The 25,651-nt window shown below is 41.9% G+C and overlaps 5 protein-coding genes across 6 annotated transcripts in view; 2 read left to right on the forward strand and 3 right to left on the reverse strand.

The window, feature by feature from the left end:
* Nucleotides 1-426: 426 nt before the first annotated feature.
* On the reverse strand, nucleotides 427-6,139 carry tmem47 (transmembrane protein 47). The gene is made up of 3 exons (XM_037248914.1): nucleotides 5,723-6,139; nucleotides 988-1,128; nucleotides 427-868 (listed from the first exon to the last, which is right to left on the reverse strand). The coding sequence occupies exons 1-3, from the start codon at nucleotides 5,946-5,948 to the stop codon at nucleotides 690-692; spliced, it is 546 nt and encodes a 181-aa protein (XP_037104809.1). The 5' UTR covers nucleotides 5,949-6,139; the 3' UTR covers nucleotides 427-689.
* Nucleotides 6,140-12,295: 6,156 nt separating this feature from the next.
* On the forward strand, nucleotides 12,296-17,106 carry prrg1 (proline rich Gla (G-carboxyglutamic acid) 1). The gene is made up of 4 exons (XM_037248911.1): nucleotides 12,296-12,397; nucleotides 13,057-13,097; nucleotides 13,739-13,899; nucleotides 14,704-17,106. The coding sequence occupies exons 2-4, from the start codon at nucleotides 13,088-13,090 to the stop codon at nucleotides 15,154-15,156; spliced, it is 624 nt and encodes a 207-aa protein (XP_037104806.1). The 5' UTR covers nucleotides 12,296-12,397; nucleotides 13,057-13,087; the 3' UTR covers nucleotides 15,157-17,106.
* cpox (coproporphyrinogen oxidase) lies at nucleotides 17,025-20,524 on the reverse strand. 2 transcript variants are annotated; one of them, XR_005097665.1, is made up of 8 exons: nucleotides 19,872-20,524; nucleotides 19,554-19,697; nucleotides 19,300-19,410; nucleotides 19,038-19,179; nucleotides 18,507-18,725; nucleotides 18,125-18,229; nucleotides 17,883-18,045; nucleotides 17,025-17,782 (listed from the first exon to the last, which is right to left on the reverse strand). XR_005097665.1 is itself a non-coding variant. In XM_037248893.1 (7 exons), exons 1-7 carry the CDS (start codon nucleotides 20,416-20,418, stop codon nucleotides 17,961-17,963), a joined length of 1,353 nt encoding a protein of 450 aa, XP_037104788.1. In that variant the 5' UTR covers nucleotides 20,419-20,524; the 3' UTR covers nucleotides 17,025-17,960. The 2 variants fall into 2 exon arrangements, 1 of the variants encoding a protein (XP_037104788.1); XM_037248893.1 differs by having other exon boundaries at nucleotides 17,025-18,045.
* A 491-nt stretch (nucleotides 20,525-21,015) lies between these two features.
* Nucleotides 21,016-24,817, forward strand: ccdc181 (coiled-coil domain containing 181). Its single transcript, XM_037248891.1, has 6 exons — nucleotides 21,016-21,190; nucleotides 21,899-22,003; nucleotides 22,513-23,337; nucleotides 23,455-23,601; nucleotides 23,691-23,848; nucleotides 23,913-24,817. Exons 1-6 carry the CDS (start codon nucleotides 21,188-21,190, stop codon nucleotides 24,082-24,084), a joined length of 1,410 nt encoding a protein of 469 aa, XP_037104786.1. The 5' UTR covers nucleotides 21,016-21,187; the 3' UTR covers nucleotides 24,085-24,817.
* p3h2 (prolyl 3-hydroxylase 2) overlaps nucleotides 24,594-25,651 on the reverse strand; it is a 31,681-nt gene continuing 30,623 nt past the window's right edge. The window contains exon 15 of the mRNA XM_037248859.1: nucleotides 24,594-25,575. Within this exon, the coding sequence (XP_037104754.1) occupies nucleotides 25,483-25,575 (93 nt within the window). The 3' untranslated portion in view covers nucleotides 24,594-25,482. The remainder of the gene's footprint in view (nucleotides 25,576-25,651) is intronic.

Below are 25,651 nucleotides of genomic sequence, written 5' to 3' on the forward strand. Positions count from 1 at the left end.
GGAAACATACACTATGTCGACAAAAAATAGCCACTCACACTTCTTACTCAGTTTATCAATCAGGAGTTGGACTTGGTGCTTCAGTTCGAATTAGTGGCCTTGTGGGAACAGTTTAAGGAAGGACCTTATCACAAACAAGATAGATAGAATCACACTATTTGGTGTACCTGAGTGATGCTATCTACCCTATGTCAGATTGTGGATTCCTTTCCCCCACCTTTTATTCAAAATCACAAAGATGGAATGTGTCAGTACATATTCTTTGAAATTGACATGATTCTCATGCATCTGACTACAGGGCTCCAGACTGCCGAGCTTTTAATATATATATAAATATATTTATATATCTATATATATATATATTTTTTTTTAATATATATATAAATATATATATGTAAATAGATATATATAAAGATATATATATTTTATTTATTTTTTTGTATGTATATATACTTTCTTTTTTTTTTCAAGAATAAAAAATAACTCAATTTATTGGACACACACCTGCGAGCAAATGCAAAAATGCACTGTCTTAAATTTTAGAGGCAAAATGCCATCATCGTTGTTTCGGGTCAGTCTGGAGCCCTAGGCTGTGTTTCAAATATTTTGTTTTTGCTGTTATTCAGCCCCGTGGTCATGCTGTGTGACCAAAAGTTCAAGCCGGCATCATGTTCCTCTTCTTCCGTGTTCTAATAGTAGTCTTCATAGTGCCTGGAATTGAGGCAATAGAGTATGGCCCCTCCGAAGGAGAAGATGGTGGATCCCCAGCCCAGGCCGTAGCCCCAGTTGAACTCGTGGTACACCCTCAGAGTGACCGCCTCGATGAACTTGACGGGGAACAAGACAAGGCTGCATGTCTGGAGGACCACTGCGAAGGTAAGTGGGAAAGCGCCATTATTTACATGACAACACACAGGTCACATTTAATTTGGCACAAAATGACTTTTTGTCGTGCTTTTTTTTTCACATTTTCCCACATTCCAGTACCTGCAGAGAAGAGCATGATAGCCACGGGCTTGTAGCAGCGACTCCTGGAACTGCAGCACAAGGCCGCAAGGGCCACCAAGAAGGAGAGCATAGTGAGTGCAACTCCTCCCAACAGCAGGGCCAGCGTGGCGATCTGCCAGTCTGCACGAGGACATCAGAGAAACGGGTTAGATCAAGAGAGGTGAGGCACACAGATATCACATCAAGTATCAGTGAAGGAGGATCACACTAAAGTGAAACGACTCCGCCCGCTTATTCATAACCACAGTTTTGATAAAACTATTTGTGGTTATAACGAGAATGTGAACGTGCTGCTTTTACTGCTTCGGTGGAAGACGCCAATATGGGCGGCGAAAAAAAAAAAAAAAGCGTATCTTTGAGGTGACTCGGATAATGAGTATCCATCCCAGTTGACAGATGCCAGCTCAGCAGCATTCTCAGCATTTCTTTCAGGGAGGGGAAGATAACCTGACATTTCTCTCCCGCTTCCTGTTCTTTCTAAATGGGAAACAATCTCGCTGGACATGAGGTCGCCCGTTAATATTCTGCCTGTCAAAAGTACGAGCAAAGCCAGGACAGAGTTTGTCGGTGTATGTTGGACACACTCGACACACAAAGTTGTGTAATTATCCATCCAAGTCGTGCAATATCACTGTTGGCTGGGTTCTGTGTGAAAAGCAAAGGTGGCTTTTTGCCAGGCAGGGAAATTTTGAGTGTTGTCACTGAAGCCTTCACTTGATGCTTGTTTGTGGAAAAAAAAAAAAAAAAAGTTAGTTTGAGATGAGGAGACGACCTTTGCCAGGGGATGAATATTCAATGATTTGCCCTCATAAACTCTCAAGTGCTTGTTTATGTGTCACTTCAGTAAAAGAAAAACATCCTCAAATGACTTGAAATAAAACCACACAGTAGTAGCGTTAAATAGTGTTTCCAATGCTGTGGCCTTTAAGTATATATAGTATGTTGGCCATGTTATAGAGGCAAAGTGTCCACTAGGTGCTGATTTACAGGCCTAATTATCCATGGCTTGTTAACTGTAGAGGAAGTCTCCGATAACAGCCTTGGCCTGCATTGCAGAAAGAGAAGAGCTGCATGTAAACAGGTGCAGGAAGCCAAAGTGTCTTGCAAGCCTCATGAAAGACTTGATGGCAACTTTCATTGTTTGCTATGGAAGTCAGGGAGTTGTTCCAAAGAATATATCTGTTCTTCTCAGGCAGAAAATGATTAAAAAAAAAAACTCCACCAGCAAATTGATGGAACGTAAGCTGCTTAAGGAGTTCCCACTCTTGTCGGAGGGGAACCGGGGGCCAAGCAGCTGAAATATAAACAAACACTAACTACTTCTGACCAAATATGGTTCAGGATTTTTTGTTTATAATGGGCCTTGTCACCACAGGATGTTAAGAGTAAGCCCACAAAAAGCAGAGCAATCTTTCCCTCTGGTTTACAATAACATGAGGCCCCACTACAGATGGAGCAGCCCTATCACTGTAAAGGTCTAAGTGGCTTGACCCTGAGGTGTTATGACCCTCTGAATTATATGAACAGAGTTAAAGAACAGTTGTAAATTATTTATTGCAGGGGTTTTTTTTTTAGCAAGAAGTGCTGTGTTGCTATTTATAGTTTAGTTGTCTATTCCATTTAAAAGCATCCTCGGCTTTCTTGAAAGGTGCAATATAAAGTTATTGAAACTCTATTCTTATGCTCGGAAGCTGTTTGGTTTTGGAGTATTTTTACTGAAAATGTAGATGACATTATGGTACAAAAGTAAAACATCCATCTATGACTTTATAAAATGAACAGCCATCACTTTTTATAGGCGTACAAAACGGGATGAATGAGAATTTCACCTTTAATAATTGCCAGCAAAAACTAGGCTGATCTTAAATTATTTGCCATCTAATGAGTGATATTGGCTAAGCAAGAAAAAGTAATACATTATATAAAAAAATTCAAAACAACACACATAGCAGTAAATTGTCAATCTTCCAATTCCTGCCAGTTGTCCCAATACTTTTGCTCATCTCAAGCATCCTCCTCTCTGGGTCAGTTTGGTGCCTACAGCTCCATCATGTCTTCAAACTGCAACGTCAAGCGGAAGCCTTATCAGTGTGCAGGATGCTCTCATTTCAGATTTGGAACCGAACCACACAGCAAGAGCTCGAGCGCTTAAAGGCTTGACAAGCGGGAAAGTGCCAAAGCATTAATCTATAGCTGGTCTGATGACAGATGGAAAAGGAGATACTCCACTCAAGAGCCAATCAGAGCATTGACTTATAGGCAAAAAGTCCTCTTGGGCGCCAATTTAGTGTTTTTCTTACAAAAAAAGGCGAAGATGCGTGTTATTGAAGAGCCTCAAGTCTGACTGTCACACACACACACGCACACGCACACACACATGCAAACCACACAGTAAACAGGAAGTTGTTCAATTAAGCAAAGCAGCACACCGAGCCCTTATCCCTTCTAGATAGCTGCGATAATGCAATCTCCCAAATACAGAACCAAAACAATTACACGCTGGACCTGCTCACACATCATATCCACATTCATTCGCTCATGTCACACCCACTTGATATCCTCACACACACAGTACTCGCTTACATGAGCGTCACACATTCCTCCTTCTGTGTGTAGGCAAACTTTCGATTAAGTACTTAAGATTTTTTACATGTATGTATGTATGTATGTATGTATGTATGTATTGCATGTATGTATGTATGTATATGTATGTATGTATGTATGTATGTATGTATGTATGTATGTATGTATGTATGTATGTATGCATGCATGCATGTAGGTACTATGTATGTATGTATGTATGTATGTATGTATATATGTATGTACGTATGTATGTATATGTGTACATACGTATAAGTATGTATATATTTTATATGTATCTATTTATTCATATTTAGTCCATATATATATATATATATATATATATATGTGTGTGTGTGTATATATACGTATATATTTTATATTTATCAATTTATTTATATTTAGTCCATATATATACTATCCATTTATAAATATATATATATATATATATAATAATCCGGTGGAGGTCCGGCGGCCAGAGGAAATGGCCGGTTGACTTTGTTGTTGGTATGCGGAGGCTACATGTCTTTATATGGCACCATAGAGCACTTGTCTGCACCGGAGAAGAGAAATGTTGCGGCCTGCCTGACCCACAGTTAGTCAACTCTTCAACAGGAAGACAACAGTTTGTCAGGGGAACAAAGACATTGTTCACGGCTCACCTCAAAAGTCCAAACATAAGCAAAAACAATTGAAATGAATTCCAGATACATTTAGACACAGTACAACCTCCAAGGTCGAACACAATATGTTAGAATTGAATTAGGATTTTAATTATCTAATTATCAGTTTTTATTATTATTTAATTATCAGTCCATTTATTTTCCTAACCAAGCTAACTTGAGTACACCCTGGACTGAACCATTCACACTCACCTTTTATACCTGCAGAAAATCTGAATTCTAACCTAATATATGATTTTGGAATGTGGGGGTAGGAAACATGTAAAGAACATGCAAATTTCATGCAGGAATGTCCGACCCAAGATTCCAACACAGAACTATCAGCAGATTTTATAACAAAGAAAAAAGCATTACATTCTTCTTTGTTCTTAATTTCAATATATATATATATATATATATATATATATATATATATATGGTATTATATTTGCATTAGTGTATTAACATATTTTTCCCAATTACCGTTTATTAAGCAATTATTTTTGTTTATTTTATATTACTTAGTGATAAAAAAAACAACAACTAAACAACAGATCAACGATATCAGACAGGTATGATTGATGGTCATTGTTTCCATTGTAAAGGCAGAAGTTTGCAAATGTCTAAAATCAGAAGGTTTGGGCAATCAGTAGTCAAAAATGGCGATTATCAAAATATAAGGTGATTCATTTGATAATCAATTGGTTGTCGATGAATCGATTAATTTTGACACCTCTAGTTCTAAACAGCACAGCCTGCTTAAATAAGAAATTTATTTTACAGCTGCATTCTGTAAATGATATAGATAGTCACACTACAGACCTGATAAAACCTGACAAGTACCATTTTAACATGCTGTGCTATCCCTTCATGCATTGAATTTCAAGTGACAGCTCCATATCGTGGCTTCCTTAACAGTGGGAAAATAGGCATTTCTAGAGCGCTGCACTTGTTTCCCAGGTTACTAATCTCCAGGCATCTGGATCTCTGGGGGGAGTCCTCAGACTCGGAGTTGCCCTCGCTTGTGGGCCAGTGAGGAGACGCACAAAAGGCTCATTTTGCGAGTAACAATAGGCCAAATGAAACCCCAGCTGGAGCGCTCCATGGCGCTGATAAATTCCCACATCATTTCCAAGACAAATATTTAAAGAAAAGCTTAGCCCACATTTAAATAGAAAGGTGTCCCACTCTCACCAGACTTTGATTTCACTCTATTAAAAAAAAAAAAGTTTATTTCCCACGTGAGCAGTCTATTGTTCACTCTTCTCTTTCATGTGCAAACAATTTAAATTAACTGGAAAATTATTTAAAGTCTCTCATGGCCGATCTTCCCAAATTGTCACCCCCCCAGAAACCATCTGCACATTTCCCAGTCTCTTTGTTATCCTTGCACTCTTGCATCATTTAAATATGAATAGCGCATTGATTTCACTTTCTTTAAAACAACCAAGTGTTTTTAATGTGCTTCTCACCCGTGGCCAGCGTGCTATTGCAGGACCACTCCGCCGAGCTGACGGGTTTCCAACAGGAGTCCCAGAGGGATAGGTAGTACTGATCGTCCGCCGTGACCCACGCCGGGCTCAACACGGCACCCACGTCCAGGCACAAGGCGAGGAAGACGCAAAGCAGCCCCACCAACTTCAGGGGCGTCAACGCCGACACGCGCACCTCCTCTGTCCCGCTCACGGATGAAGACATGCCTCAAGGTGTCTTTGGGTCATTCAAAAAGAGCACAAGGGTGCTCAACGTGATCACTTGGAGCACATAAACGAGTTTAACTCGGGGTGTTACGCCCTCTAAACAGTTTGTTGTGATGGGAAGATGCTCAGTCGCTGCTGTTCCAACTCCGGAGGACTCCCGTGCTGCTTCTGCTCCTGACTGAGGAGAATGAAAGCGCTGAAATAACATGCGCGGTGCCCCCGCTAGGTCCTAGTGCCCACCCACAGGGGCTATAAAAAGTATGCACACCCCTGTTTAAGGGCTTATGGATAGATAAATAATTCCAAAGCCCTTTCCACCATTAAAGTCCCATAACATAGTAGCTATTTCAGCGTTGTGAAATATTAATGCTGACTTGTTTATCACCCAAGACATTAAAATTTATGAAGGAATAATGATGTGATTTTGATTGATGGCCCGTCGATTGTTCAACAGCCTATCACAGCTGGATTGAAAATGTTAGCTGCACAGCAGCACAGGCCTATGTGATCTGCTATTAATTTGTTTTGGGGAAGACTGGAAATTGCGTTATAAAAGAAAATCTGTAATTGCATAACTAAACCACACAGACAGGATGCTATCATATATTTGTCTACACTTGCTTGTGGTTGGTCCAAATTGTCACTGCTGGGAAAGAAGTCCATTTCCTTTGACTGACACAGAACATTAAGCAAAAGATATATCGTTAGGGTGCAAACTAGCAACTCTTGGCTTTTCCACAGCAGTCAATAAAGAGCCACAGCTCAGTAGTTAGTTAATGTGAATGGGGAAAAGCAAAGGTGAGATGCGGGGCAGTGTATTTATAGAGGTTGTTGAGAGGGACTTAGGTCGGCTGTAAACATGATAAGATGGACATTTTTACTACATTGTGTTTATAAATGTTAAAAACTGTCATCAAATTTCAAAACAATATCAATTTCTTTCAAGATGATATTGCCGACCTGCCGAAGGGCATGGCTAATTTTCCTGAAATAGACTTTCAGAAGGGAAAGTGCACTGACACTTAGACATATAGAGCCAGACTCTAGACGACTTGTCAAAATTCCACTGACTGTGACTGACTATGGTTGCCGTGGTAACCGTATTTCATGTGTCAACCTGCTCTTCTCCTATATTGGTTGCTGTAATTACGTTAGATGACTTACTATACTATACCTACTAGATATCTTGTGTTATGCACTAAGGCCGTAAAGATAATACGAAATTTGAATAATAATACAAATTCTGATTGATTTGTTGGTGTTAGTGATGTGGTGTAATAGAGCATAAATTATCATACAATTGAAAGGTTAATGTTACCCAATGGTATAGTCAATGTCATCCACACGTATAAAGTCAACATTAAGTAAACCGACGAAGTTAATGACGGCCAATTAATGTTAAACTGACTTAAACACACTTCATTTAATAAAAAGTCTATTCTTGGGTGTGGTCCTATTCAGGGGCAGAATTGCTCCCCATCAGGGGTTTTGTTGACAATATTCTGTGAAGTTGTATGAATTTATTCCAAATAGTCTTTTGATTTAGTTTTGCAGTGTGTCTCTCAAAATGCACCGCTTCTGTTAAATATAAATGTTTGATGTTTTTTGTTTTGTTTATTAGATTTTTCTTATTTCTTTTTTCTTATGAGAATTACTGTTTTTCACATGAGCGTTTACATGAATACAACTGACGGTCGTTATATTGTTAGCGTTTTTATTTTTTATTCTCCTTTCTGTCACTTTAATGAGCCGAGTCTTGTTCTCTTGAGCGCTTAGTTGTGCGCATGCGCAGTGAGCATAGCACCAGTCGAGCTGGGGGATAGTGATGTGCATTCCAGTTATTTTAAGTGAACTGAATCTTTAGAATCAGTTCACTCTAAACCCCCCCCCCCCCCCCCCCCACACACACACACACACACTGATCCATTTTTTTTTTTTTTTTTTTAATACTTCAATAACACACACAACTAAGCAATACACCAGACAAAAAAAACAATCAAGTAAACACACGGTAATGTCGACAACGGCAACGCACACATTTTTCTCTATATTACAACATCCCGTGGGAACAACCCATATACATCAAACAATACAACTACACAACAGGGGGTTGATGAACTGTAGTGTTGGCTTGTGAGTGAACGATTTGTTCAAAAGATCAAACCTTTTCAGTGAACGAGAAGGTGATTCGTTCTTTTTTCAGTTATTATGACTTCAACCAACATGCAATAACGTAACTTGTTCCACACAGTAGATGTCGGTAATGCGCATTGAGGCTGGTGCCACCTCACCGTAAAACAAAACGAAGAAGAAAGTGACGTAACTTCCTGTTCACGAACGAATCAGTAAATTGCATTTCCCGTTCACATACTGAACGGATCTGTGAGTGAACGAGTGAGTGATTTCTATTTCCTGTTCATCGCGAGAACGGATCAGTGAGGGAACGAGTCCTGACTTTCCCGTTCGCGAACGAGTCAATGAGTGAACTGCCTTCCCGTGCATCAACGGATCAGTCAGTGAACGTGTTGCGGCTCCTGCCGTGAATTCAGTGAATGAACGTGAGCCAGAATGTAGATAAACGATTTGCCAAGGAAAGAAAGAACTACACACTGAAACACCACTTCTCTTGTGCTCGTTTTCTCCTAGCTAACGACTAACTTTATTGCATGAAAGGATGCGCCGTTATGCAACAGCGGGGAGATTATGCTTCTCTTTGGGTAATCTTTATTTTATAACACTTACAGTAGTTTTTAAATAACGTGTATGCATATACACGCCTAAATATTGTTATCCAATATATCTACTGCAATTTCTCATTAGATTGCTGGTCTGAAATGTACTTTTATTATTATTATTATTATTATTATTTTAATAAACATTTATGTTAAAACTTGTCTGGTGTTTTATTCCTTGTCTTTATATTCGCCAATTAAAACATAATAATCAGACATTTGGTTAACTGCTTTATATGACAATATGTATGTGTTTTACGTTGTTATATGAGTGGTGTCCCCCAAAATAACAAATGTCGGCATAATGAATTTTTTTTTTCAACCTTTTATTCAATCACAAACACATTCGGTATAATAACACCATTGGCTACAATCCAGCAAATACAACATTAAAACATCAATGTCGGCATAACGTGTGTCGGCTGGCATAGCAGCAACGCTGTCTGTCACTCACTCGTGAATCTTCGCGAACGAACCTGAAAATGACAGTGTACCTAATGGAGTGTCCGAGTGACGTCACAGATCAAACAGCCAATCAGAAAGTGGGGGTGAGGGCGGGTGTGGCACTTTTCACTTTCATTTAAGCTTTGACCATGAATTTTCCCTAATGAATTGGCCTGTTATTAGGAACACCTAAAAATGGCGGTGTACCTAATGGGGTGTCCGAGTGACGTCACAGATCAAACAGCCAATCAGAAAGTGGGGGTGAGGGCGGGTGTGGCACTTTTCACTTAAACCAGGGGTGTCGACCTCCAGTCCTCGAGGGGCCGCGTTCCAATATGTTTTCCAAGTTACCCTCGTTAAGCGCACCTGCGTGAAAAGTTTTAGCTCCTTTCACGTTCTGCGGGAGCTAAAACTTTTCACGCAGGTGCACTTAACGAGGAAATCACACAGACGCTCCATTAGGTACACCGCCATTTTCAAGTGTACCTAATAACAGGCCACTTTATTAGGGAAATATCATGGTCAAAGGTCACAGGTGTCAAGCTCTAGTCCTCGGGGCCGCGTTCCAATATGTTTTCCAAGTTACCCTCGTTAAGCGCACCTGCGTGAAAAGTTTTAGCTCATTTCATGTTCTGCAGTAGCTAAAACTTTTCACGCAGGTGCACTTAACGAGGGAATCACACGGACACTCCATTAGGTACACCGCCATTTTCAAGTGTACCTAATAACAGGCCACTTTATTAGGGAAATATCATGGTCAAAGGTCACAGGTGTCAAGCTCTAGTCCTCGGGGCCGCGTTCCAATATGTTTTCCAAGTTACCCTCGTTAAGCGCACCTGCGTGAAAACTTTTTGGTCACTTTCACGTTCCGCAGGAGCTAAAACTTTTCACGCAGGTGCACTTAACGAGGGAATCATACGGACACTCCATTAGGTACACCGCCATTTTCAAGTGTACCTAATAACAGGCCACTTTATTAGGGAAATATCATGGTCAAAGGTCACAGGTGTTAAGCTCTAGTCCTCGGGGTCGCGTTCCAATATGTTTCCCAAGTTACCCTCGTTAAGCGCACCTGCGTGAAAAGTTTTAGCCCCTTTCACGTTCCGCAGGAGCTAAAACTTTTCACGCAGGTGCACTTAACGAGGGAAGCACACGGACACTCCATTAGGTACACCGCCATTTTCAAGTGTACCTAATAACAGGCCACTTTATTAGGGAAATATCATGGTCAAAGGTCACAGGTGTTAAGCTCTAGTCCTTGGGGGCCGCGTTCCAATATGTTTCCCAAGTTACCCTCGTTAAGCGCACCTGCGTGAAAAGTTTTAGCCCCTTTCACGTTCCGCAGGAGCTAAAACTTTTCACGCAGGTGCACTTAACGAGGGAAGCACACGGACACTCCATTAGGTACACCGCCATTTTCAAGTGTACCTAATAACAGGCCACTTTATTAGGGAAATATCATGGTCAAAGGTCACAGGTGTCAAGGTAACTCTAGCTCTAACCCTACCTCTAACCCTAATCATAACCCTAGCACTAGCTCCAGCTCCAGCTCTAACCCTTACCCTAGCTCTAACCCTAACCCTAGCTCCAACCCTAACCCTAGCTCTAACCCTAACCTAACCCTAGCTCTAACCCTAACCCTAACCCTAACCCTTGCACTAGCTCTAACCATAGTCCTAACCCTAGCTCTAACCCTAATCCTACTCTAACCCTAACCCTAACCCTAACTCTAGCTCTAACCCTACCTCTAACCCTAATCATAACCCTAGCACTAGCTCCAGCTCTAACCCTAACCCTTACCCTAGCTCTAACCCTAACCCTAGCTCCAACCCTAACCCTAACCCTAACCCTAGCTCTAACCCTAACCCTAACCCTTGCACTAGCTCTAACCATAGTCCTAACCCTAGCTCTAACCCTAATCCTACTCTAACCCTAACCCTAACCCTAACTCTAGCTCTAACCCTACCTCTAACCCTAATCATAACCCTAGCACTAGCTCCAGCTCTAACCCTAACCCTAACCCTAGCTCCAACCCTAACCCTAACCCTAACCCTAACCCTAGCTCTAACCCTAACCCTAACCCTAACCCTAACCCTTACCCTAGCTCCAACCCTAACCCTAGCTCTAACCCTAACCTAACCCTAGCTCTAACCCTAACCCTAACCCTTGCACTAGCTCTAACCATAGTCCTAACCCTAGCTCTAACCCTAATCCTACTCTAACCCTAACCCTAACCCTAACTCTAGCTCTAACCCTACCTCTAACCCTAATCATAACCCTAGCACTAGCTCCAGCTCTAACCCTAACCCTTACCCTAGCTCTAACCCTAACCCTAGCTCCAACCCTAACCCTAACCCTAACCCTAACCCTAGCTCTAACCCTAACCCTAACCCTAGCACTAGCTCTAACCATAATCCTAGCTCTAACCTTAACCCTAACCCCAGCTCGAAAACTAACCCTAGCTCCAGCTCTAACCCTAACTCCAGCTCTAACCCTAGGCTTTAGGGAGGTGTATGGTTATATGGGGCAGCACACGGGCAACTGTGTTGCAAATTTTCTATGATAAAATTTTTTGGCCCCGCTGAGATTCGAACCCGGGTCACTGGGGTGAGAGCCCAGAGCACTAACCACTACACTACGGAAGCCTCGCTCATATTGTCTGGAATATATATGGTTTTATGGAGTAGCTCACAAGCGAATAGATCTGGTCCTCAACCTTTTTTGCGCCACGGACCGGTTACGTGTCAGAAATATTTTCGCGGACCGGCCTTTATATGAATAAATAATACATTTATGGTAAATATATAAATACGATGAAATAAAATGAGATGACTTCATTTAATAAAAAGTCTATTATTGAGTGTGGTCCTTCTCAGGGGCAGAATTGCTCCCCATCAGGGGTTTTGTAGACAATATTCTGTGAAATTGTATGAATTTATTCCAGATAGTGTTTTGATTTAATTTTGCAGTGTCTCTCAAGATGCACCGCTTCTGTTGATGTTTTTTGTTTTGTTTATTCGATTTTTTTTTTTTTTTTGTTATGTAAATTACTGTTTTTCACATGGGCGTTTACATGGATACAACTGACAGTCGTTATATTGTCAGCGTTTTTATTTTTTAGTCTCCTTTCTGTCACTTTAATGAGCCGAGTCTTGTTCTCTTGAGCGCATACAATTGTGCGCATGCGCAGTGAACATAGCAACAGTCGGGTTGGGGGGGGCGGCAGCGGAGATGAGGCAATCGTAAATGCGCATTCTGGGGAGCGGAGAAGGTAAGCGAGTCTGTCTATTGTAATACTCGCGTAATATTTACTGACAAAAGAACCAGTTTGCGAATAACGGGTATTGACTTTTTGATTCGTTGACGCTTCCGAAATCATCCCCCAGTTGCTTGTCACGTACTAGCTTCAACCCTGCTTTGCGATGCAGAATTGGGGACGACACAGACAGCATGTAACGGCGCTTAGCCCATCAGATTTTTTCAGTGCCAACTTTAAAAGAAAACGTGATATAGTTGTAGTCGCATAACGGGAGGCTTTTGTTTTCGTGATCCTGCTGCTGGTGGCTGTTTTGTGCGATTCCCAGAAGCCGCCCATGAGTAAGCGTGGACAGTCGCCGCCATTGGTCACTCACACTGGGACGAGAGATGTCTCACCAGGCTGACTGTGACGTTGCTTTTATCGAAATTATTTTACAGTATCATTATTTTATCCATTGTACAAATCGATTGTCCTCCTTAGGATCGCGGGTTACTTTGCCATTTGTTGTATCGGTTGCAACAAACTACTTCAGGGTCACCTAATCTAGTTTAAACGACTTTCTGGAGAATAAAAATATGCCAAAAAGAAATAATGTTATTTTTCTTGTGAGGCACAGTTAATTATTGTCTGACGATTATCAGCAAGTTAAAAATGTGTTTACTTTTTTGCAGATAAATCACCCGGGGGAGACTGACAGGAAACATGGGGAGTGGTAAGTTTGCTTTTGTTTTACACTCTGGTTTTAATCCCCACAATTCCATAAGTTATATTTTCTTTGATCCCCCTTCTTTGTGTATTTTTATTTTCTTTGTTTTCAAACAAACTGCTGGTTCTTTCTGGTTGTTGTTATTGTTGTTTTAATTCAACACGCAGTTCTCCTACTCCCTCTCATGACATTTATGTATCATGAGTTTATTTTGAGATCACATCTTTATGTCACATGGTCATTACTTGTTTAAAAAGTAACACACCAGGCAAAGCATGTGGTGTTTTTATCAAGATGTGAGAAACAGAGCAGTGTTGTCACATCAAGTTCATCCTAACCGTTTAACCCAAGATGGCAGGATGCCAAAATTTAAAGATGCTTTTGTTAGGATGCAAAAAAAAAAAAAAGTGGGCACCGGATAGGCTTTGTTTCCGTCAGCAACCGTGTCCCTCTTCCTCTTTTTGTTCTATGTGAGCCCCACTCTTCTTTCTATGAAAACACTTTCTTTGCTTAATTTGTTCTCGTTCTCTTCCCCGCTGTTGCCCCTCGCCGGGTCGTCTTCTCCCAACCGCCGCTTTTTCCCTCGACTTACATTTTCTCACAAATTCTAAAGTTTTCCGGCTCTCTCCCTCCCACCGTGACCCCAGTGTTCCTGCCGGCGGACGCGGCCCACTCGGTGCTGCGGCGGCTGCCCAGGGCCAACTACCTCCTGGAAGAGATGAAACAGGGCAACATTCAACGGGAGTGCCGCGAGGAGATCTGCACCTACGAGGAGGCCCGCGAGGCTTTTGAAAACGACGAGAAAACGGTGAGATTTGATGATGTTGATGTCGCTTCCCATCCGAACTACAGTGCCTCCTCCCGATATAGTCACTCTCAAGTAAGAAAGTAGGACACAAAATGCCTGACATAGTTTGTATAAAATTAGTAATTTCTCTGATTTTGCTATTTTTTGGCCTATGTTTGGTAAAATTAGTATTTTTGTCTTTTTTCATAACAGGGGTCATCAACCTTTATGAAAGATTTCATGCATCAGTGCAAAGGGCTACGAGTTTGATAAACACTTTTGAAATACAAATATAGTAATACAGAATATAACAGACAAACAATATATATTAAAAATAATACACAAATAATTATTTAAAAAGTTTTTCTACAAATCCCTAATATATATCAACAAATACAGCAGCTCTGTTGGAAATGTCTGAACCCTGATCTGCAATTAAGCACATTCATATGTCATGAGATGGAATCCTACACCACCATTCATACTGTATGAATGTGCATGTGTTTTTCCAGGAAGAGATTAATGTCAGTAGGAAGAACAACCAGGTGCATGTGGGGGGGTGGGGGGCTTGTTTTTGCTCTCAACTATTGTTGGCAGCTGGTGAGTTACGTCACGCACAGTTGTGTTGGTTACGTGACGTCACTTGAGGGTATTGTTGTCTCCTATATTGTGCTGTAGTGATTCAGACACAAAGTATTTAAGAAGTGACACGTGTTGCATTGACCTCTTTGAATTTCTGTCACCTTGTGTTCCCTCAAATTGAATAAACACCCAATAATGTCTGATGAATAAATTGTCAATTCCTCCTGTTGTGATTGTGGACAGAGGCGCTTCTGGGAGGAGTACGTGCGCGAGAGCAGCCCTTCTGGAGGTCTGGAGTCAGTGGTGGGCGGCGTGCATTCCCTCTATCTGATCGTGCCGCTGCTGACGGTGGTGTTCATCGTGGTGGCCGTGGCCGTCGTCGTGTTTTGCTGTCACTCCCGCAAGCGCACCCAGCCCAGCCCCAGCCTGGTCCACTCTCACCACGACCACGTCCTGTCAGTGGTCTCCACGGACCACTGGGGGCGGGATTATCACCACGGCGACCAGTCGGAACTCAGCGTCCACAGCAGCCCCTTGGGTTACCCGGGCTCGGAGGCGGCGTCCATTCGAGGGAGCGCCGCCGACCGTCCGCCGTCGTACGAGGAGGCGGTGGGCCACGCCGACATCCGCGTGGAGACGGAGCCCCCGCCGCAGTATGAGGACATAGTCAACACCAGCGGAAACCGCAGGAAGTAAACGCACCGTTGTCTCATCGCCATGCAAAGTCCGCCAGCACTCGACATTTGCACTAACCTCTGGGAAGGACCGCCAAGCAAGGGAATGCAGCAAATCCGTGCTGTCATGCAAGTCCAACCGATCACCTGGACAAAGTAGGAAAAAAGTTTTTGGAATTGTCACTCAGAAGGATTTTTCTCAATGCTAATAGACTCATCCGTGCTTTACTTTTACTTTGCCAAATATTTCACACTACTACTTTACTGGCACGGTTAAGAGAGAGCAAAACGGGCGGCTTCATCGACTCAATGAAGCTGCGCTCATCAGGAAAGCAGCAGCTTGAGCTCATTTGTACATGCAGCATCACAATTCCACATGTGGGTGTTGATGGAAAGCCATTTGAGCATTTATTTGGAATCATAATCTTTGGGCAGCAAAAAGATCCAATAAAGGCTCCCATGGCTTCCCATACAGTCCATAATTATGTTTTGTGCAGTTTTTAAGGAATCTGTTTGTCATATAGAACTTGCCTGTTGTGTTGTTGACCCACCTTGTTCCGCTTTTGACGAGTTGTTTTGAAGCTACACTCAACTGTGAAAATCTTCCTTGTGCCCAAAGCTTCCCTCGTAGGTTGACGGCGCCTCCTTACATGCCCAGAAAATGAGGCTCTGGGGGAAGCATCTCACGGAAGATTGCGTATTTAATGCCACAATGGACCATGTCAAGCATGTGTAATGTATATGTGTATGTATAAAAATATAAATACAGTGTAACCTCTGCTTAGGAATGACTATACTTGAGAACATTCCAAGATACAAATTGGCGCCTCAAATTTTTCTTGCCTCTTCTTTTGGACCAAATTCGACTTTCGTATCAGGTGACGTGACGTGTGTGCGTTTTATTTACCCATTTTCTTATTGTCGAGAGTCCATGGGTAGGCAACTCCGGTCCTCGAGGGCGGTGTCCTGCATGTTTTCTATTCCTTCCTGTTGCAACACATCTGATTCAAAAGGACCATTAATTTTACAACACAATCACAGAGCGAATTAAGTTCCTAAGTAGAGGTTTCACTTACTGTATATACGGACTGTGTGAAAGTCAAATTACAGTAAGGTTGCTTTGTATTAATACTAATGTAGCTGAGAACTAAATGAAGGCACTTGTATCAAAGCTCACAATGAGCTCTTCAGAACGTTTTTGGACTTTGTCAATTCGAAGGTCAACGTTATGTTCTTTTTTTATTTTCGCCTGTTGTGATCACACAATGGTCCATTGAGAGGAATTTGCCTTAAGGCTAAAATGTCTGCGTGAATGCAAGGAAAGAGTTTCAATCATGGGTGTCAAATTCAAGATTCATTCGTTTTATGTAGCCAATTAAAAAAATAGTGTTATTTTCATGCTAACTGGAATTGTTTTTTTTGATTGATAAAGTAAAAAAAATGGCTATTCAAGGAATTAATTTTGCCAAATCTCTTCTTTTAATTTAACAGTCCACTAAAATTTTTGCTCGACTTATTTCAAAATCAATTTTGTTTTTTATAAATAAAAATAATAAATGCAGATGTAAATATGAATTTGAAATAAAATTGTGGTAATTATGTTTATATGTTTTTCAGTCAAACCATAACTTTGAGGAAACTGAGTTTGACACCTCTGACTGAACAATAGTTGTTAGACCCAGGCACACTTATGCAATTTTGTCACATACATGAAATGCAATTTATTCTAATATATTTACACACTGAGCACTGATTACTTTTATTTTCTTAAAAGTGAATTGACCTATGAAACTCAGCACTCACAACTTTATATAACCTTGAAGTGAGTTGTGTTTATTAAACTCACACAGGTTACACAATGCCTTAGCTAAAATGAGGAAATACAAAATGTAAGGGAACCTGTAAGAAGTCTTTATTATCATGTACAAATGTGTGAAATGGTTTGTAATAAAAAAAGTCAACTTCAAACTAACCTTATACCTTTTATGCAAACCATTTATGTTTATATTTTCAGCCAAATCTTCACCATTCATTATTAATGGCACATTTACATTATTCCCATTTGAAATTCACATCAGTCAACTCATTCAATTCACATTGGCGAGGATTTTCAACATTCCTAAAATTGCCAAGTTTAAAAAATTCACATTTTCACCTTTAAAATTTCGACAATTTTTTTATAAAATTTAATTTTACCCTTCTAATTTCTATATTTTGACAGATTCAAACCGTTCCACCTATAAATTATATTCAGCTTATGCCTACTGATCTTCCATAACATTCCCCAGGTTTTTTATTCACCGTCTTCGCCTTCACACGCAATTTCTCAGAAATTGCGTCCTCTAGTTTAAATTATTTCAAACAAGCAGCTAAATGTGAGATTTGTAATATTTGTCCTTGGGCATCGACCTTCCAACTTTGCACGCAACATGATCCCAACGGTAAATATTTATCTGACGGTTAAACCAAATATTGAGTAATCAGCCAGAAAAACAAGTGAACCTTAAAATATTGACATATTCATAGTAAGGAAGTGCCCTTATTGTACGTGAGGCGCATACGGGATATTATATACGTAAAAAAGAAAAAGGCTTCAAGTAAGGCGAGCTATTTAGCACAACACAAAGGGATGTGTCAATTTGGAGTGACCAACAGCAAGCAAAATGGCCAACAGGCAAGGTTGCTTTTTTTTTTTTTTTTACTTGAACTTTCAGTAACTGACAACAGTAATTACAACAACAAAAAACATGTCAAGGAACCTCCTGCAGAAACAGCACTGTTACCGAGCACAACATGGATGTTGCGTCCATTTTGACATGTAATGACTCACAGCCACTCTTTTGGGTTTCGTAACACCTCCAGCATCTCGGCCTCTCGGGTTCCGACGGCGGGCTCGTGCATGTACTCCCACCTGAGGAGGAAGGTTGAATCTGTCAACTGAGTAACACCGGCGACACGGTCGGTGGCTTTGACGCTGCCGCACCGCTTACCTGGCGGTGAGGGGAAGGGACATGAGGATGCTCTCAATTCGGGATCCCGGCGTGGCCAAGCCGAACTTCACTCCCCTGTCGTACACCAAGTTGAATTCCACGTACCTGAAGCACAAATACTTATCTTGAGAATTAGACTTTATTCTTCTAATAAAAAAACAAAAAACATAAATGTCATAAAAATATGACGATCCTTACAATGCTATTTCGTTAATGTAAAAACTATATATTTTTTATCTTGAAAATGCAATATTACAATGAAATTACTTCAACCTTTTCAACCTAAAAATATTAATATAGTAATTTTATCTTCCTTCTTTTCCAGGTGGTCCTATTACTGTCTCACTGGGCTCAAACACCACAGGACCCACAACACGCTCACCTTCCTCGTCGCACTTGCTGCCAGTCCTTTTCCTCATCGGTGAAAGGGTCACGGAGATGTTTGTAAATTATGGGCAGGTAGCAGGGGACCACAGTGCGAGCGCAGCTCTTGACGAAACCAAAAGCCTCCTCCTGACTGGGGCCGTCCAGGTCGTCGAAGAAGATCCCCCCGATGCCTCGAGTCTCTCCTCTGTGGCGGACGTAGAAGTATCTGTCACACCTGTAAGACCACACGTTGACAAGATGGCAAAGGGAAGTGAACCATGAATTAGTACGACTTTATCCTCTTGAGATTTGACATTCTCGATGTAGCTCTTGTTTTTTATCTCATTATATTTAAGAGGTGCTCAGAATAAAATGGCCATTAAATATTGACGTTACTTGACAAGAGCCGCCCATTGAAGTACATCAGATAGCCACGTTCCTAACGGTCTTTTCCTACACTGTTGTCTTATCAGCATCATGCAGCCAAGGAACACCCTGTGCATCTCCGGAGATGACATCACACCCTCAGACGTGCATCTCTTTGTACCATTTCTTGAAGTCGGGGTAGTATTGCGAGTGGTGCTTGTCACAGGCCTCCTTTAGTGTGTTATGGAAGTGAAATGCATCTTCTTGATTGACGTAGATTGGAGTCAGGTCTGTGCCGCCACCAAACCACCACTGTTTGGAGCCTACAACATGCACGCACGGGCGGGAGGATACAAGGGTGATGATTCTTTCATGAGCTGAATGGAGTCACAGACACGAAGACACGGTTGCTGACGTCAAGGAGCAGACAATGGCACGCTTACCGTCTTCCTCCTCAATCTCAAAGTATCTATAGTTGAAGTGCACGGTGGGGATGTGCGGGTTCTTGGGGTGGATCACGGAGCTCACGCCCATAGCACAGAATGGCAGCTTGCCTGAGAAAAACAATTCTCATATCATTTGATTTTCATGTTCTCCATGCCAGTCAGACTTCAAGTACTTTAACTTTATTTGACTTTTGCCCGAACTCAGAAATGTTCAAATATTTGCCAAATAATGGTGAACCGAAGGTGCTTACCATCTTTCCCTTTGAGGACCTTGCCCCTGCTCCTCATCTGCTTGGCTGCCTCTTCAGTCAAGTTTCCGAAGACCACAGACACATTGACTCCGGCTTTCTCAAACACTTCACCATCCTGCATCACGCAGCTGATCCCACCACCACCTGAAACACAACACAAGAAATGGAGAACTGCTACAGAAATTGTCTGTAAATGCTGTAAAGCTGATGCAGAAAATGTAGGGAATGTGACAATCAGAAAATTCAACAGTGGCCTAATAATAAACATATATATACAAAAATAGTGAGTGCTCTTCATCATCCAAAAATGACTCCCACCTTCTTTTCTTTCCCAACGATCCACCGTGAACGTCCCACCGTCCACCGCCTCCAAAGCTTTGCAGAACTCTGCCTGCGTCTCCATGATGAGCATCTCCATCCTGGTGCACATCTCGCCTTTCCTCGCCTGCAGCACGGCGACGTCAGTGACCGGAGGAGACATGAATCCCTGACACCTCTCCAAGATGTCCCCCTGTTCCTGGTTCTTGTCCTCCTCTGCAGCTCGGGGTACCACAGTCGCCATCTCGGCCCGCTGGAAGTGGTTGACGTTGGCCAATAAGCCGGCGACTGCAGCGGTTGCAGTGACTGCAGCGGCCCCGCTCAGCGCCAGAGCTCCCCGTCTGCTGCTCCGTCCGCCGGCTGACGTTCTGCCTGCGGTCCCTTGGGACATGAACCGTACGCCAGTAGTCCTGGACGACCAGGAACTCATGTGCGGCGAACGAGACGAATGGCACTCTCCGGCTCTCAAAAGCCCCTTTAAATTTGAAATAAAACATCGCCTCGTCGTAACCTTTGTTGTATTCTTAACGAATACTAGAGTGGCCATTTTCACACGTCCTCACTCGACTTTAGGGCGCGTTACTGTGACAAAACACTCTCACAACTTGCGTGTATTCCTGATAACAGTTTGACAGACGTCAAGTAGCGTACACTTCCGCGTTAGTGAGAGGAGCATCTTGGGAAATGTAGTTTGCACAGCCACTTAAAGCGCAGCCTTCGCCTATCGGCGAACTAAAAGTCCCAGTTTACATTGCGTTCATGGAATCACGCAAGGAATGTACTTATTTTATTTTTAAAGTTTTAAAATATTAAGTATAATGAATTGCATTTACCTGGACTAGTTTAATTGATATCTTTAATTTTGATATTTTTTGTGGACCAATTTTTGCCTTGAATATCTATATATGTACTGTACTTTTGTTTGCGTTTTGAACACCATTTAAAAGATTCCGAATTTTAATATTCAATTATGCCATAAAATTCCCCAAACTCTACATGCATTACAAGTAATAAAATTCGCCAAACTCTACATACATTACAAATTTAGAGACGGTTTCCTTGTGGAGACGGCTCAGGCGAGTGGGCTATTATTGTCGTCTGTGCGCATGCGTGAGTGTAAATGTTGTCAGTCTCTATGGCGACGGGACAGTTAATGCTTTTAGCGTTGTAGACAGAGAGATTATGTGGACAAGTGTCGCCCCGCAGACTGACAGGCTCAGTGTCTGTATGTGACACACTTAGATGGTGGGGTGGGATAGGCTGCACGTTTGCATGTTTCACATTTTCACTCCTCAGGAAAATTAACGCACAAACCGATGGTGAGTTGACAAACATTTCTTTTGAATTGATTGGATTCCGCGTGAAATCCTTAGAAGGCCCACGGGTGAACTTTTAATAGCCTGTTGTTCATTGAATTCAAACGAAGCAAAGCTATTAGAAATAAAATGTCAAACAGGCTTCAATACTGTTTGCAGCAATTCTGGTTAATTGTCTGACCAAGATAGCATAATTGTATGTTAAATGGTTTGTCAAATAAGTTATTAATGTTGTGTCATTTTCATACTAATTTAACTCGGGATATAAATCAATGAACATTTGTTTTGTATTTTAGATACGGCTGACTCAATGCTTGTTTGACCAAGAAAAAACAGATTTTTTTTTTTAAAGCAGTAATAAACCAAACAATCATACCTAATACATAAATAAATAATTAAATAAAAATGTTATTCTGGAAAAAAATGTGTGATTACAAAATAATGCCCTAGCAATAGTTTCTGTTGTGGTTTTATTTCTCTAAAATGTATTTCAAATTTCAATCCGCAAATAAATCTTCAAACTTTTTAAACTACTAACATGTATGTCAGATATTTATACACCTATAAGTATTAGTCTTGTGTATTTTGGTCATTGTATATTTCATTTGGAAGCAGATGTTGCAAATAGGAAAACCACCGGTTATTTGATTTTCGTTTTAAAATAGATAATACATGCAAAAATGAAATACAGCTTACCGCTTTCCCTGACAGATCATGAGTGAGGTGGTTTGCACAAAATCTCAGGAGGTGTACGAGGATGACTTTGAGAAGGATCTGGACTGGCTGATCAGTGAGGAAAGTCGGAGCGAAGAGCAAGTAAGTGAAACCCAGGTGCTGACATACTGTACTACAGTAATATCTTCCTTTCACTGTGCTGCAATATTCATGAGCACATTTGACACACATTGCAACACTGCCGTGCCAACGGAAAACAGTGGAACAACTACAGTTATACAATTTGGAATACAGAGAAACCCAGATTTAAAAGAATAATTGGGAGAAGAAACAGCCATATAGATAGATACGACTAATTTGTTTTGTAGTTACGGAGATGCTAAGCTAATGTCCTTGCTTTCCAATACTTATACTAACTTGGCCACCACATTGGTACAAGCATTGCTTTTAATGGGAACGTTGCCCCTTCCAACCTGGCGCGCTTTTTAGCTTGGACTCTAAGTCTGTTTCATTTCTGTCCCTTGAATCTAAATTTAAAAAAAATGTTTTACTGTACAATCAAAATGTTCTGGGATAATGAATTGAGTCCAGGGAGCTGTTGCAGAGAACCTTGCCCACTCCTGCGCTACATGCATATTTCCACCACACAGGGTCCTGACTACGAGGACATTGAAGCGGACATTGACAAAGAACTGTCTGAGGATGAGAAAAAACATAAAGCAAAGGACAAAATCAGCAACTCAGGGGAGGAGGCCGACGATGAAGAAAGGTGGCCCTCACCAATGGACCCACTTGAGTACGATCCAGACGGAGACGGCCCCAGCAAGGCTTTTCATACGACACCGCAACGGACAGATGAGGAGAAGTACATCATGGAGAAGATCCAACAAGCCAACAAGGAGCTACAGGATCAGGAAGCTCCGAATTTGAGCCGGAGACGACGGCTTCAGTTTAAAGAGACGCTGGTTACCTTGGTGGTGCCTCCACTGCAGTTGGAGCATGACCCCGGAGAGGCCAGCAACACGGAGATGGAAGTGTCAGGGAGGCTGTCTGAGCTGAAACTCTCCCCTCGAGAGGAGCATCAAGGTTGGAAGAGAGACGAAGGTCCCAAGGAGGGTAGGGTTCTTGTGGAAAAAGATGGCAGGTTTGACCTTGTCAGCCTCAAAGAGGTAGAACATCAAGGCCTCCTTCCTCCAATTGCACCAGAGTACATAGGGAGCCCCAGGAAGAGTCCTACTTACGTCCCCGCACCTCGTACCCCAGCTGGAACTTCTTCTGATCGCCTACGGGCGCCCCGACCTCCGGCAAGGCCCAGCTCGGCCTGTCACAGCCAAAGAGGAGTCCAGCGGAGAGGAATTAAGAGGCGGGTGCAGTCGGCCAATGGGACGCCCTCCCAGGCAACGTTCAAGCTCTCACCTCAGCAGAAGGAACTGCTGCAAAGGGTCCAGGAGAGGAAGGAGAAAATGGCCAGAGAGGTAACAACACTAATTATAATTATAGCAAAAATCTTTAGTTTTTGGCTTTGTCAATTTTCCGTGACATATCAGGATTGATTTAAAGTGCATTTGAATTCATGTACTGAATGGTGTCAGGCCGAGCAGAGGAAGCTGGAGGATGCGGAGCAGAAGAGACAAGAGAACGAGCTGGCTTTCAAAGCGTGGCTCGTGAGGAAGAGAGAGCAGCTGCTGCAGGAGAAGAGAATCCACAAAGCACAGGAGATGGAGAGGATGAATTCACAGGTAATCACCACAAGGGGGAGACAAAACGCAATAACGCCCGGTCAGGAGCAATTTAAAAGTCTCGCTAGAACTTGTTTTTTTTGCTGCAGAAGGACTCTAGTGAACCAGAGGATGCTTTCCGGCTGTGGCTGCAAAGGAAACATGAGCAGCAACAGCGAGAGAGGCAGTTGGTACACCTGAAGAGGTTGGAGGAGGACGGCGGTTATTTCCTACACAGCCGGGAGGAGTGCGAACGTGCCTTCAAACTGTGAGATCATCACCGTCTTTTTCGCAGACATAGACACACACTTAACCTGCACGTATTCCCTCAGGTGGCTGACTCGCAAGCGGGCGGAGAAGAAGGCGGAGCAACGGGCGGCTCGGGAGCGGTCGCGCAGGTTTGTCCTGGAGGAGCGGCGGGCGCGACGCATGCGTGACCTGCTGTGCACGGCCAGCGACACCAATACGTTCCGATTCACGGATCAGCTGACCTGTCACTTCTGAAGCACCATACTTAGTTTTTTTTTTTTTTTTTTTTAAATATATATTTCATGATCTATTATCCGAGCCCATATATTTGGTGCGACACTCCTGCTTGTTTTCCCTCTCCAGCAAAATGAATGATATGGATTTCAATACTTTAGTCTTACAAAAGATTTGTTTGTACGTAAATTGCTGGGAAGTTCACAAAAAGGATTATACATGGCTCATCATGGAAAATTCAATTTACATTTTAAATGTATGCTCTTGCTCTCTTGGAGATTTTTTTTTCATACGTTCTGGTTTTGCTCTGCTATTTTCCCAAAGCACATTCACCACAGTGACCTCTCAGCATTACATTTTCAACTTGGACAAAACAACAATGCTGTGCATCTTAAAAAGCTGACATGTTGACATCTTGTATTCACAAACGCATCAATGACTATATTGTATGCCAATCTGTCGGAGCAATTTATGGTTTGTGTTCAAGCACAATAACGTGATTCTGCATGTGAGAGAAAAAAAAACCCGTCTACCCTAACTGTCTATAATTTATTAGGTCCCGAAAACATACAGTTTTGTGCATTTCATCATTAAATATCAGTGAAAACAAAAGTGTAGAACCTCACCCGTTCGGATTAAAGCTCTGAATCTCTGCAGAACAGACAATAGATATACCCCCCCCCCCCCTCCCCGTTGAATTTACAGTGCATGACTCTGTCTTATCACCTGTATATCAATAAAAACCTAAAACATCAAATTCCTTGAAACAGGAAAAATTGATCTTTTAAGACAAAAAAGCTTCCCATAAACAAACGCAGACAGCAGCTGTCAACGTCTTCAAATATAAATTAAAAAGACGACATAAAATACTGATACATTTCCCCAAAATTGACAGATAGAAGTACCGAGTGCATGATTATTATAAATATTCAAAACACATCTCTTTAAAATAGTGCTAGTTAAAATAATCTAAAAGAGAAAACAGTGCACTGTCTACTTTGAGGACAACAATTACTGGCATGGAAATAATACAAAACAAAACTATTTTGGACACGGGAAGTACCGACAACTTGTCAAGTATTACCGACCTGTATAAGTCATTTTGATGGAATGATGTACTCCACATAGTGTTTCTCCTCATTAAAACCAATGTGTTGAACTCAAAAGTAACAACCTGGAGCAGGAAAAAAAAAATCTCCCCTTTGACACTTTCACAGATCAGTGAGACATAGAAGAAGACAAACACACAGCAAGAACACACTCCAGCATAGGTGTGCAGACTCACAAAAAAAAAACCCCACCCACAAATATTCCCAAACCTGCAATTACAATAGTACAAAAATAGATCTGTTTCTGATTCCAAGATAAATTCCACAATAAATAACTGTCATCAACAAACGGATGAGGCGGAGGCTACAACTACAATTCATCTTTGGGGTTGATGTCGAGGCCCTGAGTCAACACGGACTGCGTGACCAAGGATTGCATCACCTCATCTGCCTGCAGTCTCTCCTGCATAAACAACAAGCGCACAATCAGTGTCTATCTCCTTTCAGGAAGCAAAGCAAGCGGAACAGCTTTCTCTTTG

The sequence above is a fragment of the Syngnathus acus genome, chromosome 4 (assembly GCF_901709675.1).
Source record: "Syngnathus acus chromosome 4, fSynAcu1.2, whole genome shotgun sequence".
Taxonomy (NCBI): Eukaryota; Metazoa; Chordata; class Actinopteri; order Syngnathiformes; family Syngnathidae; genus Syngnathus; species Syngnathus acus.

Coding starts and splice junctions, on each gene's coding strand:
- tmem47 (XM_037248914.1), bottom strand. CDS start 5,948: ATGTCTTCATCCGTGAGCGGGACAGAGGAGGTGCGCGTGTCGGCGTTG. Junction 1,129..5,722: donor CAATAGCACGCTGGCCACGG/GTGAGAAGCACA, acceptor GTCCTCGTGCAG/ACTGGCAGATCGCCACGCTG. Junction 869..987: donor TATCATGCTCTTCTCTGCAG/GTACTGGAATGT, acceptor TTACCTTCGCAG/TGGTCCTCCAGACATGCAGC.
- prrg1 (XM_037248911.1), top strand. Junction 13,900..14,703: donor TTGAAAACGACGAGAAAACG/GTGAGATTTGAT, acceptor GATTGTGGACAG/AGGCGCTTCTGGGAGGAGTA.
- cpox (XM_037248893.1), bottom strand. CDS start 20,418: ATGGCCACTCTAGTATTCGTTAAGAATACAACAAAGGTTACGACGAGG. Junction 19,180..19,299: donor TGAGATTGAGGAGGAAGACG/GTAAGCGTGCCA, acceptor TGCATGTTGTAG/GCTCCAAACAGTGGTGGTTT. Junction 18,726..19,037: donor TACCCCGACTTCAAGAAATG/GTACAAAGAGAT, acceptor GTGGTCTTACAG/GTGTGACAGATACTTCTACG.
- ccdc181 (XM_037248891.1), top strand. Junction 22,004..22,512: donor AAAGTCGGAGCGAAGAGCAA/GTAAGTGAAACC, acceptor TCCACCACACAG/GGTCCTGACTACGAGGACAT. Junction 23,338..23,454: donor AGGAGAAAATGGCCAGAGAG/GTAACAACACTA, acceptor GAATGGTGTCAG/GCCGAGCAGAGGAAGCTGGA.